This window comes from Phycodurus eques, chromosome 20, assembly GCF_024500275.1.
Source record: "Phycodurus eques isolate BA_2022a chromosome 20, UOR_Pequ_1.1, whole genome shotgun sequence".
Taxonomy (NCBI): domain Eukaryota; kingdom Metazoa; phylum Chordata; class Actinopteri; order Syngnathiformes; family Syngnathidae; genus Phycodurus; species Phycodurus eques.
The window spans coordinates 3,717,301-3,730,097 of record NC_084544.1 but is presented as its reverse complement, the minus strand read 5'-3'; the positions used below and the strand labels follow the sequence as shown (position 1 = coordinate 3,730,097).

Genomic DNA, 12,797 nt, shown 5'->3' with positions numbered 1-12,797 from the left:
CTTCTCCAGGGCCCATCTGGAGAGACCGGTCCCTTGGGTGAGCGTGGCCATCCTGGACCACCAGGTCCACCTGGAGAGCAGGGACTTTCTGGCCCCTCAGGGAAGGAAGGCACAAAGGGAGACCCGGGCCCCCCAGGAGGTCCAGGTAAAGATGGACCCCCTGGACTGAGAGGTTTCCCTGGAGAGAGAGGATTGCCTGGTACACCTGTGAGTATCTAATGGGCCATACCCCCACGTGTTATTGTCCACAATCAAAGTTGAAGTCCTTACTGTGTTTTTTTCCAGGGTGGTGGAGGACTGAAGGGAAGTGAAGGACCCGCCGGACCTCCTGGACCTGCCGTACGTTTCAGATTAAACAAATCATTTGTAAAAGTGGCCCTAGAACCACTGCTTATCGATAAATATGAATATATATGCTAGGAAACAGTTTAATCATGTTGACTTGTGGTCTGTTAAATTATACAACCTTTATAGGGATCTCCTGGTGAGAGAGGGCCCGCTGGCACTGCTGGACCTGTTGGACCCCCTGGAAGACCAGGACCACAAGGACCCCCTGGTAACGCTGGAGAGAAGGGTGTTCCTGTGAGTGTTTGTGGGTTTGGTCCAAGTGTTTGACTCTTGAAGCATCTTTTTAATCTGTTATGGTTATTTACCTAACTCAGGGCGAGAAAGGCCCAATCGGCCCTGCAGGTCGGGATGGAGTCCAGGGTCCAGTGGGTCTTCCAGGCCCTGCTGGATCTCCAGGAGGACCTGGAGAGGATGGAGATAAGGTCAGTGGCACAGAGTGACAAGGTTGCGGTTTGTAAAAATGCATGTTGAGAACCGTGATGGTTTAGTACGGCTGTTGATAAGTTCTTTTGGGACTCTTCTCATAACTTCTCGTGTCATTGCAGGGTGAAGTGGGTGAACCCGGCCAGAAGGGAGGCAAGGGAGGAAAAGGAGAGCATGTGAGTGAAACAACCACAAAAACATGTCTGATATCACAACATTTTGTTCAACTAATGTTTTCACGCTTCTTTTTTCTTAGGGACCTCCTGGTCCCCCCGGGCCGATGGGTCCCGTCGGCCAACCTGGTCCCGCCGTGAGTACCGGACTTGTTCTTGATGTTCTCCTCTCCAGCATGTGGAAACATCATCCTTCTTTTCTCCTCTGGCACGCAGGGCGCTGATGGAGAGCTCGGGCCAAGGGGTCAACAGGGGCCTTTTGGTGCCAAAGGAGACGAAGGATCTCGAGGATTCCCTGGAGCACCCGGACCCATCGGACTGCAGGTAAATCCATGACAATATGATTAAGTTGGGGTCTTTGGAGGTCAGATAGCTGAAGTTATCTCTCAACTCTGATCCCCAGGGACTGCCAGGACCATCAGGCGAGAAGGGAGAGAATGGAGATGTTGGACCTCTGGTGAGTATGGAGACTGCTGTCATAGCAGACATGATCAATGATGCTGAGTAACGAAACATGTGCATGTCCACAGGGTCCTCCAGGTCCCCCGGGACCCCGTGGCCCTGCTGGACCCAACGGTGCTGATGTGAGTTTATAGCTCTTCTTATAAAACGACCACATTTACGTGGGTATCTGATACCAAACTGAAACCCGTGTGTTTTCCAGGGCCCTCAAGGTCCTCCTGGAGGTTTGGGTAATCCTGGACCTATTGGAGAGAAGGTACACAGACCTTTTATGCACACTTGAGTGCAATGGAATTGCTTAGATTTTTCCTGATGTCTAAAAACTAATTCTGAACGTCCCACAGGGAGAGCCTGGAGAGGCCGGACCTCCTGGAATCGGAGGAGAACCAGGAAAGAAGGTGAGATCTTTGTGGGTGGGGAAGGGGAAAAGGAGAACACGAGGAGATTCACACCGAGCTAACAAATGATTCTGCTGTCCTTTTGTCAGGGTCCTCGAGGTGAGCGCGGAGAGAAGGGAGAGGCCGGCCAGCCTGGAACTGCTGGTGCCGCTGGAGGACGAGGACGCCCAGGAGATGACGGTCCTAAAGGAAACCCTGTAAGAATCTTTCATTGAACTGTGTCTTGTAGTTTGGTCCATTTTAATGTGTGCAGCATTGCCTTCCTTAGGGTCCAGTCGGCTTCCCTGGTGATCCTGGTCCCCCCGGTGAAGTTGGACCCAGAGTGAGTGTCCCCTTGGTTGACGTCCAGATCATCTCTCATGATTTCTCTGCTTAGGTGAAGAAAAGAACCAACAAGAACCAAGTTCCGACAATCTGTTTGTTTCCCTCACAGGGTCAAGATGGTGCCAAAGGAGAACAAGGAGAAGATGGTGAACAGGGAGAATCTGTACGTGCAAAGTTGAATCTATTATTCTTGTGAAGCCTTTTCAAATGTGTCACTTCACAATGATCCTGTTTCTTCACTCTCGATTTAGGGCTCTCCTGGTCCCCCCGGAGAGAATGGATCTCCTGGCCCGCCAGGAAAGAGGGTAAGATCACCACGTCCTGCTTCAAAGACGAATTGCATCAACTTCTTCAGATGTCACGAATTTTGTTTGCTTGTTTGCAGGGTCCTGCTGGAACAAGAGGACCTGAGGGGCGACAAGGAGAAAAGGGAACCAAGGTCAGTCCACAATCCACTAATTTAGATTCAGAGTTACAATACGTTTACTTCATTTATCAATAAAAATGTCATGGTAATAAGGAGTATCAGGTAATAATACTCCACTACTGATATTAAATGATAGTCTTTTAAATTAGACTAACATTTCATTTCAGTAGTCAGCCACATAAATGAGCCTAGCTTCACCCTCTAGCTTACGGTTTTAGCATGAGCCCAATTATTAAACTGGATTGTTGAAATTTCGTTGGAATATGATTTCTATTCTACTTAAAGTTAAAACAATTTCATTATTCAGTCAAGTAACATTTAAATCTATAAATATGTTTGGAGAGTTAGCCAAGCAAAGAATAGGCTAAATGCTGGGAGGTTATTTTTTCTACTTGTGAAACAAGTAACATCCAGTGGCCATTTTTATCACTACACACTCAACTGAGTAACGCACTTGGTCTCCGGTCACACCCTTGTCAGCCTTTATTTATTATTAATTACCGAGTGGCTGTGTAAAACATTTACATTTGTGCTTGTCCTGTCATCGCAGGGCGACACAGGTGCCCTTGGCCCGCCAGGAAAGACCGGTCCGGTCGGTCCTCAGGGCCAAGCAGGAAAACCAGGAAATGAGGGTCTGCGAGGTCTCCCAGGATCAGTGGTCAGTGATAGATCAGAGTTTGTGTATCAGGGAATGCACATTTTTGGGTGTATGTGCATATGTGCATCTCTGGATGAGTTTTTGTGTATTTTAGGGTGAGCAAGGATCTCCTGGCCCAGCTGGACCAAAGGGACCACCCGGACCTGTTGTAAGATCCCAACATCCTCCTGTTATCCTTGAAGAGCATCCCTCTGCACTCGTATAACTTTGCCTCTAATCTTCCTCTGTCTCTCCTCTCCAGGGACCACCAGGTTTGTTGGGTCTGCGAGGAGACCCTGGTGGTAAAGGAGAGAAGGGACATCCAGGTCTTATTGGCCTTATCGGACCTCCGGGAGAGCAGGGAGAGAAGGGAGACCGAGGTCTACCCGGACCTCATGGATCAAATGGACCCAAGGGAGAGACTGTAAGTCTGACATTGAGAAGTGCAAGATGATGATGACGATGATGATGATGATGATGATGATGATGATGATGATGATGATGATGATGATGTGTCTGGTGCTGATGACAGGGAATGCCCGGCGGCACCGGACCCCTCGGGCCTTCTGGTCCTCCTGGTCTTCCTGTGAGTGGTAGCACTTTTCTTTCTCATCCTACTTTGTGAGATCTTGAACCTGATTTACTAAATAAAGATTTGCACATGCAAAAACAGACACACACTTGATTGCTCACGCAAACAGATGTCGAAGCTGATCTACTAATGAGGGGCACCGAGAATTGGGTCTGCCAAACGGGAAAAATTCAGTTCGTTTGGCAGAAGTATATGTCGATAGATTAATTTATAACGTATCAAACCTGAGAAAAATTGCAATGGCAGATTTTGCATCTTTAAACACCGCTCCTGAAAGGCAAGTGCAAACCGGCACCGCTGAGGCGCAGGAAAAATAAGACTCGATGGGGAGAAACGGATCTTTTATGCTGGTACAAACATTTTTTCGAAATGGCAGAAACAAAAATCAGCGCGACATATCGTCCGATTGGTCTCAGGGCTGACTTGGAGACGGACAAGGAGTCATGCCACGTCACCTACGACAAAACTCTTTTCAACTCTGCATTGTCTGGGTCACCCGTCTGGGTCATTTCAGTGCACTGTGGCGATTGGTGCTGGCCTCTGCCAGAGCGAGTTTTAAATGCAATATCATGCAGATCTATCCAATTCCCATGCACTCGGTAAAAGCTTCATCAAACAAAACATGGCTTTTATGTGGTGGCTAGCTTCTCCCAAATTATCAGAGCGCTATATTTCTTTTCTGTAACTCAGCAATATATCTGTTCACCTCTTCCGCTAACACTTCAAATTCCATCACTTTACATTTTGTTTTGCGCTTACAGTGCTCTCCCAAACTTTCCGTGGTGAAAACCATCACAGTGCTCCACCACTTTCACACCTGTTGCCAGTTGCCCTACAGTTTTAGTCAATCCCACGCCTCACGCCCACCAATAACCCATGCGATCTGTTTGAGTGAACATAAAATTTCGAGACCGTTATTTGGCATCTTAGTAAATCCGGCCCCTTATCTCAGAGTAATACATGTTGCACTGAGATCTTCTAACACTTCCTGACTTCTACAGGGTCCTCAAGGAGTCAAAGGAGCCAAGGGTGCCTCCGTGAGTATCGTACTTCAATGTTGCTGAGGAAATGTCGATGGCGCCAGAATTCCTCCTGAATCATTCCTCTTCTGCTTGTGTTTAGGGAGGATCTGGTCCCAAAGGAGAAAAGGGTGTTCTCGGACCTCCAGGACCTCCTGTATGTAACTTCTCTCGTACGTTTGAATGTTAACATGAAGGATGACTCACTCTGTGTCTTTTTTTCTTTTCCAGGGACCGCCCGGCGAGGTCATCCAGCCACTCCCCATCCAGAGGAGCCCCAAGTCCAAGCGTTCCATTGACGCCAGCCAACTGCTCCCCGAGTCAGACTCTGATATGCCCGCCTCCGACACCGCCGGCGCTGAGTTCTTAACGGGCAGCGAGGGCATGGAGGAGATCTTCGGCTCCCTCAACTCGCTACGGCAAGAGATCGAAACCATGCGTTTCCCGATGGGGACGCCGGACAGTCCCGCGAGAACCTGCCAGGATCTCCGCCTCAGCCAGCCCGAGCTCCAAGACGGTGAGGAGACGGTCGTCCCCTTCCCACCTCTCACGAATCATGGTTTAGCTCAGACCTTCATGTCATGATTCAACCCCTCCCCCTCAATCAAAAAACAGGAGAGTATTGGATTGACCCCAACCAGGGCTGCTCCAGAGATTCTTTCAAGGTCTTCTGTAACTTCACCAGCGGAGAGACGTGCCTGTACCCTCACAAGAGCATCAACACGGTCAGTCCCGTCCCTTGCCGTCGAGTCAACATTGTGACTTTTTTTTTTTTTTTTTAATATATATATATATATATATATATATACAACTTTTGGACAGCAAAGTTTTTCCAGTCCTATGGCATTTAGGGGTACAAGTGGTAGTTATGTTTAATTGGATTGAGAACTCTTGGTGAAAGCAGTGATTCGTCTCATATGTGATGTGATTGCGGTGGCAGGTGAAGATGAACTCGTGGGAAAAAGAGACTCCAGGTTCCTGGTTCAGTGAGTTTGCTACAGGTGCAAAGGTCAGTGCCTCTCCGGCATAAAGCCCCTGTTCCGCGTCCTCCTCAACATCCTCATCATCCGACACTGCCTGCAGTTCTCCTACGTGGACTCGGACGGCGAGCCGGTGGGCGTGGTCCAGCTGGGATTCCTGCGCCTCTTGAGCGTGGTGGCCCGACAGAACCTGACCTACCACTGCCACCGCTCGGTGGCGTGGGCCGACCAGAGCGCCAAGAACGACCACGAGAGGGCGCTGCACTTCCAGGCCGCCAACGAAGAGGAGCTGAGCTACGAGACCAACCCGTACATCAAAGCGCTGCTGGACGGATGCTCTGTGAGTCCGGATTTTATTAACATCAAAAACAATTGAGTCTTTGATAAACCTAACATACAGCTTCTAAACATCAAAGCGAGTCATCAAAAAATATTTAATGAACCTAATGTAAACAATGGAAATTGATCTTCAATGAACTTAATTTGTTTTTGTTTTTTTAATTCAATGAACCTAACATGTTTTCAAAACATCAAAGCCATGTTACCCTTAACATCAAAGACAATTTAAAGTACACAATGAACCTAAACTTGATGTCTTAGACAATTAATTAGTTAAACCGACTGTACGCGTTTCATTTTAGTCTTCCAGGAACCCAAACATGTACATGTCGATAAACATCAAGGACCATTTTGTGTCTGCAATGAACCGAGCATACAAAACTGACAAGAGGGGATTTAATATACAGTGCGGAAGCTTGTGATTTTTGAGGTTCACTTAGCAACAGCGCCCTCTGCGGCCACGTGTGGTAGAACAAAGTCAAAGGCAGCCCTTCCAAGGAAGCTTTTTGTCCTTGCTTACTGCGCAACTACTTTACTACTTTGTTTGTTGCACTCTCATGAATGATGAATTTGGGTCGTCTGAACTTCCTTTTTTTTTTTTTTTTTTTGCGCGCGTGTCCTACCCCCCCCCCCCCCCCGCAGTACCGCAAAGGCTTCGACAGGACGGTGCTGGAGATCAACACGCCACAGGTGGAACATCTTCCTCTGCTGGACATCAAAGTGTCGGACTTTGGGGAGAGCAACCAACAGTTTGGGTTTGAAGTGGGACCTGTGTGCTTCCAAGGCTAATCACACACACACACACACACACACACACACACACACACAGTCACACACAAGCACTTAGAGACACTTACATACAAGCCATTCACGCCCAATAATTTGTAAATTAACTTGTAAATGTTATGTAACACACATATACACACACACATACACACACACATAGGGATGGTGTTGCCCAAGCAACGCAGCATCCTCCTGACAATTAATGGGCGTCAAAAAATGTATCCAAAAAAATGTTCTGAAGAGGTCTCGGAGGGATGGAACATCGAGAGGGAGCGTTTTCCTCCCAGTGACGCAGCGTCCAAAGAGGGGGGGGGGGGGAGGGGGAGACCGCGACCGCTACCCAAAAAAGCCCCTAACCCTCCCCCCACACCCACTCTGGCCACCCTCCCGCTGCCCGTCTGCCACCTGCCCCTCCACTCGTCCGTCACACCGCCTTCGCTCCGCCCCCGCTGTCTCTCAGCTCATCCACGTGAAAAAGAACCTCTGAATTCCTCCCGAAAAAGGTTTCCAACTTGTTAGCGTGATCGCCTCTTGTGACCTTCCCTGGCCGCCACCCGGCATCCTCGGGGCTGGGGGGGGGGGTTCCTCCTTCCTACTAAATGTGGCGTGATGCCATCTTCGCTGAATAAAAATCTTTGTTTTCCTGAGAGAACGCGTGTGGCAAAAAGTGCTAATTGTGCCAAAAGTTTGACTCCGTTTGTCTCCTCTTACCATGTCATCGAGCCTCCAGCTGGGCAAATGTGCATTACACTCCATTTGTACAGACATAGTGATATTCTATTGTATTTATTTAAGAACAAACAGGGTGCTTTGACATAAAAAAAAGAGAGAAACTGACCACCAAATATTCCCGCCGTCGCATTTGGTATATTTCATTTGTATTTATTTCTACCACCGGCCCCCCTTTCGGAAGACCAGACCAAAGAATCTGCGGCAATGCTAGATTGTGTTTCCCCCCGGACTGTCCTGTGCTGTTCAATGTTGCTTCCAGTGTAACCATTAAAAGGTGACTCTCTCCACCACTGTTGCCGCTGCTTTTGACTTTCACGTTCTAACTGTAGACGTCGGCGCGAGAGACCACAGCAGGCAGGAGGTGTTGGCGAGAAGGAGGGGGAGGGATGGGACACCCCCCCCCCTCCCCCCCCGCCCGGCATCCCAGTCTCTGTCAGCCATATTGTGGATTATTTCTGTTTTTGTTTGTTAAATTTTATTGCTGTTGAATTTGTTTTTAAGTATATCAGGGAAGTGGGCGGGGAAGGCCAAAAACCTAAAACGAAATAATAAAAAAAATGTCCTTCAGAGAGAATGACCTCAATTACTAGTTTTTTTTTTTTTTAAATTTTATTTTATTGAAGACATTTCAACATGAAAAAAAAAATGGTGCTAAAAAGGTATTATTTTCTAATGTGTGTAAGTATTTTTCTAATTCCTGTAATATATAATCTTTTGTAAAAGGACATTTTTGACTCGTGTTTTTCTTCCAAACGTAGGAGCAGCAGTGCTTGCATTACAAAGCTTGGCCACAAGATGACACTGTTGCTGAGCAGAGGTTTATTTTAGCTCTTACTTTAAAACCTTTGTCCATTTTGGGAGGACAATTTCAACAAAACACACGGAGTGTGCACTTTTACATGAATACTCCCTTATGATTTAGTTACATACTTTTTATCAAGGTTCTGTTTCAGATAATTGGATGATTTTTGTGTACAACATCAAAATACAGGTGATTCGTTTATTCACTGTTATTGACTTCCATGCACAATGCACGCGTTGCTGTTTATTCTTTGCTACAATTCTGTAATGTTTGAACACCAACTTGTGGTCACGCAATGAGCGCTTCCATGGAAGAATTATGTTGCTGCTGAGCGCACCGAACACGGCGGACCAATAAGCCGAAGACCAAGCTCGTGGACCTTCTTGCGCTTCTTGTCGTTTACGTGCCACCAACGCCTGGAAACGCAAAGGTGAGTGTTACCGACCACTTCCATTCTCTTTTATTATACAGTTTTCGACGTGGATAAATCACTGCTTTCCTAACGTTTAAATGGCCAAATGTCTTTGGCAATGTTAAGTGCCATCGACTTTGCGATTGGCTTCCATCTTGGGCCTCTCTGGTCATACGCAAAACAATGTGAAAACGATTCCACTCAAGTGTTTAACATTGTTTTTGCTATCCTTTCCCGGAAGCAAGTCTGGACATAAGCAGTCAGAAGATGGAATAGTACATTGCATGAGAAGGGAGAGGTGAGTATGTCATGTGATTATGAAAGATTAAGCATTTTTGATGTGTTTTTAAGCATGTGACTTAAGACTAAAACAATAGTGATACATTTAAATCTTTTTTTTTTTTTTTTTTTTTTTTTGCAATGTTTGGGGGGGCCACTGGAAATCTTGGGGCCCAAGCGATTGCCTGTATTTGCCTAATGTGAAGTCCCCCCCCCCCGAGGATAAACAAAGTTGCTCATTTGGCAACACACTGACTGCGCTTTTTACCAACTCCACGAGATGCGCAGCCATGTTGTTAGCAGAAGATGTACATGTCAGTGAGGATGACGTTTGGAAGTAAAAAAGTAAAATAATCGGAATTAAAAAAGCCATTTTGACGGATCTCTAATTCAGAGGCGTTCATTTAATAAATAAAATAAATCAATTTCCAACAGCCTCTTGTGTTCATTTCATTGTGTCTTGACTGAGCTGCCTCCAGTCGTTTAAGGGTTAATTTATTTAAATTTTGCGATTAATCTGAACCAATCAGATTTCACATTGAATAAACAGCAGTATCTAGAGCCCCCCCCCCCCCCCCCCCCGATGACGTTAGAAATTGTTCCGTCCTCTGATTGGTTTCCAGCTCCTCGAGTGGATTGCAAATTTGTTCAGCAGGCTGCTGGTTTATCCCATGAAAAGTCCACCTGAAGGAGAAAGACATAACATTTTGTCGGGGGAGGGCAGAAAAGTGGATGACTAAAGTGTGCGTGATGTTCAATTTCGTACCCGTGACTTCCAGGCTGGCACCCGTGACGTAACGGGCGTCGTCCGAGGCAAGGAAGGCGCAAACGTCAGCGACTTCTGTAGGACGACAGAGCACATCACACGCACACGAAGCGGGGAACGCAAAGTTCAAACACAATACAGTCGTACCGAGACCGTCGCTTGGTCGATATTTTGCTTTGTGTTGCAAGGCAAAATTTTAGTAATCGGTGAGCTTCAGATACGTCACTGCTCAAGTGACTTTGGGGGGGGGGGGAAATGGCATTTCAATTCTTCCAAGTGGAAAAAAAAGAATGATTTGATAGCCGAGTAAATTAAGTTTGAAGCTTCTTCACGGAACAAATTCAACTTTCAAGTCAAGGTACCACTGTAAGGTGCAAAAACAAAAACAAAAAAAGGGAGACATTTGTGAAAGTTTGTGACCTGCTGCCTCGCCCATCCTTCCCAGTGGTATCAGAGACTTCATCTGACACGAAAAACAACAACCAGATGCAGCGTTACGGCGCATTTATTTAATAAAAACATGAGATTGATATCAGATTGATATCTGACTTTGCATTGAAATAAATGACCACGTTTTGTTTGGGATTTTAAAAAATGTACTTGGCGAAACTGCATTCTTTCCAACGGCCACTGAGTGGCAGTGTAGGCAAAGCAAATCATCCATCCATCCATTTCCCGGACCGCTTCTCCTCACTCGGGTCGCGGGCTTGCTGGAGCCTATCCCAGCAATCTTCGGGTCGAGAGGCGGGGTACGCCCTGAACTGGTCGCCAGCCAATCGCAGGGCACATACAAACAAACCACCATTCACACTCAAAACACCTCAAATATGATGTTCGACGCGATGGAGTTGATTTCATACATCAAGATATATGCTGCTTTTTCAAAATAAACTAAAAAAATAAAGAAATAAAAACTAGAAGCGAACAGGTATTAATGTTCAAGAAAAGTGGGAAGTGTGTGTTGTACCTTGCCGATCACCCTCTCGGGCACTTTGTCCGTCATGGGCGTTGATATAAACCCCGGCAGCACACAGTTACAGCGGATCCCAAACCTGGAAGCCCCAAGGACGAGAACGTTTGAACATTGTGTCCTGATGTTTCACACCGGCGTGCGCCGCGCTCTGCTCGCCTACTGAGCTCCTTGGCAGCCGTCCTGGTTAAACCCTCCACTCCGGCTTTTGAGGCGGCGTAATTGACCTGCCCCAAGTTTCCCACCTGCGGAACATTCCGCCCGGGTGAACAACATCCAGCGCCTCACGTTAACAGACACAATGATAATATCTTGGATTTTTATAGCGTCTTCGAAGGGAACTTAACAGTAACAAATGGGGCTGATGGATACTTTGCAGCGTCTTACTTTGCCCACAATGCTGCCCACGGTAACGATGGATCCTTTGGAGGCTCCGCAGGCCACCAGGGCCTGAGCGACGGCCTGAATGACCAAAAAGGAGCCCTGGAGAGACAACACTGATGTCACTGAGCCGGACGAAAGGACGGGTTCGGGCGGGGGTCCTACCTTCAGGTTGACCTGGACCACCCTGTCAAAGTCATCCTCCTCCATGTCCAGCAGGAAGTTGTCCAGGGTGATGCCCGCTGCGTTCACGCACACCGAGGGCGGCTGGAAGTAGCGAGCCTGCGGGGGGGGGTAGGTGTTTGTAATGTTTTGTTAGTACAGAAAAAAAAAAACATGCTATTATATTGTACTTTTATAAATAAAAAAAAAAGCATACAGTAATGACAAAATATTTTTGGCACATTTTTTACATCATATTTTCCATGGACGTGCTGTTCCTTCTTATTGTGCACGTTGGCCACCTGGGGGCAGTATAACACAGACATGGAGAAACATGGACGTCACACCTCAATAAACTGCAGTCATCTTAGTTGATCTTCGCAGAGGATAAAGCATATATGCCTGTGAGAATTCTTATATTATCTGTCTACATCTGTTGCCCGTTTCTTTCTATTTCTATTTTTGTGGAAGTTGATGCAAAAGTTGTTTAGAATTACGCCATTGCCGTTAGTTTTATATATCAGCAAGGAGGGGAGCATTGTTAAAATCAGAAATCTGGTTTTTGTTAAAAAAAATATATATATATCGTTACAACATAAGGAAAAACAAAAACCTGGATGCTTGTAAGCAGGTTCTTGACGCTCTCCTTTGACGCCACATCCGCCGCCGCCGCCATGTGGGCCTGACCCCTGAGGTCACCTGGCAGGCTTCGCAGCGTCTCATTGGCCGACGCCTCGTCGAGGTCAGCGACCGCCACCGAGGCGCCCTCGGAGGCCAAGCGCAGGCACACGGCGCGACCAATCCCGCTGCCGCCACCTGGACGGAACAAGCGTCGACATGGCGACCACTCCATTGGTCGTCTAAACGTTCCCTGTAAGTGACTTGGGGCGCCCATTCGATTACTTGTCCACACCTGTCCTGACACTGATGACGACCAGTCTATAGCAGTCATGAATCCTTAATCCGATTCTTACAAACTAGGGATGGTTTTATTCGTGTTTTGTCCGCTATCCAATGATGTTGGTTATTTTGATATATAGGTATTCTGAAAATGTTAGTGACGTAGCTACTCTCGAGAATTCTCGGAGAAGCAGAGTGAAAGTTTGCTACGGAAAGTTTAAAGACGTTAAAACGACCGACAGAAGAAAAAACTGAGACCCAGACTTCAAATTTTGGCGCGAGAGCACGGCTGTTAATTATGTTTTGGCGTTAATTGGTTGAGTTTATTTACCTGTCACCATCGCCAACCTTGACACGAGTCGCCTGGTGGTCGCCATGTTGCTTTTTCGTGTTGTTGTAAGTTCTCCCGTGACCGCTAGATGGCGCTAAAAACGTCTTGATGGGTGTGCAGGGGATTTTTTATTTTGTGACTTAACACCGTGGAG

General features: G+C 47.0%; 2 protein-coding genes across 5 annotated transcripts in view; one reads left to right on the top strand and one right to left on the bottom strand.

Annotated features, from left to right (window-relative positions):
• LOC133396073 (collagen alpha-2(XI) chain-like) overlaps positions 1 to 7,989 on the top strand; it is a 32,249-nt gene extending 24,260 nt beyond the window's left edge. The window contains 27 exon segments of the mRNA XM_061665516.1: positions 10 to 207; positions 286 to 339; positions 475 to 582; positions 663 to 770; positions 894 to 947; positions 1,028 to 1,081; positions 1,161 to 1,268; positions 1,348 to 1,401; positions 1,475 to 1,528; positions 1,609 to 1,662; positions 1,751 to 1,804; positions 1,894 to 2,001; positions 2,073 to 2,126; positions 2,238 to 2,291; positions 2,380 to 2,433; positions 2,514 to 2,567; positions 3,106 to 3,213; positions 3,308 to 3,361; positions 3,455 to 3,616; positions 3,725 to 3,778; positions 4,786 to 4,821; positions 4,907 to 4,960; positions 5,035 to 5,320; positions 5,419 to 5,528; positions 5,744 to 5,812; positions 5,887 to 6,123; positions 6,765 to 7,989. Coding sequence (XP_061521500.1) covers positions 10 to 207; positions 286 to 339; positions 475 to 582; positions 663 to 770; positions 894 to 947; positions 1,028 to 1,081; positions 1,161 to 1,268; positions 1,348 to 1,401; positions 1,475 to 1,528; positions 1,609 to 1,662; positions 1,751 to 1,804; positions 1,894 to 2,001; positions 2,073 to 2,126; positions 2,238 to 2,291; positions 2,380 to 2,433; positions 2,514 to 2,567; positions 3,106 to 3,213; positions 3,308 to 3,361; positions 3,455 to 3,616; positions 3,725 to 3,778; positions 4,786 to 4,821; positions 4,907 to 4,960; positions 5,035 to 5,320; positions 5,419 to 5,528; positions 5,744 to 5,812; positions 5,887 to 6,123; positions 6,765 to 6,911 — 2,541 coding nt within the window. The 3' untranslated portion in view covers positions 6,912 to 7,989.
• Positions 7,990 to 9,704: 1,715 nt separating this feature from the next.
• On the bottom strand, positions 9,705 to 12,698 carry hsd17b8 (hydroxysteroid (17-beta) dehydrogenase 8). 4 transcript variants are annotated; one of them, XM_061665562.1, is made up of 9 exons: positions 12,644 to 12,698; positions 12,026 to 12,228; positions 11,416 to 11,532; positions 11,257 to 11,352; positions 11,029 to 11,114; positions 10,867 to 10,951; positions 10,320 to 10,362; positions 9,900 to 9,974; positions 9,705 to 9,817 (listed from the first exon to the last, which is right to left on the bottom strand). In XM_061665562.1, exons 1-9 carry the CDS (start codon positions 12,687 to 12,689, stop codon positions 9,798 to 9,800), a joined length of 771 nt encoding a protein of 256 aa, XP_061521546.1. In that variant the 5' UTR covers positions 12,690 to 12,698; the 3' UTR covers positions 9,705 to 9,797. The 4 variants fall into 4 exon arrangements, 3 of the variants coding, with proteins under 3 accessions (XP_061521546.1, XP_061521547.1, XP_061521549.1); XM_061665563.1 differs by lacking the exon at positions 10,320 to 10,362; XR_009767319.1 differs by lacking the exon at positions 9,705 to 9,817 and having other exon boundaries at positions 9,924 to 9,974; positions 10,320 to 10,660.
• Positions 12,699 to 12,797: the final 99 nt, after the last annotated feature.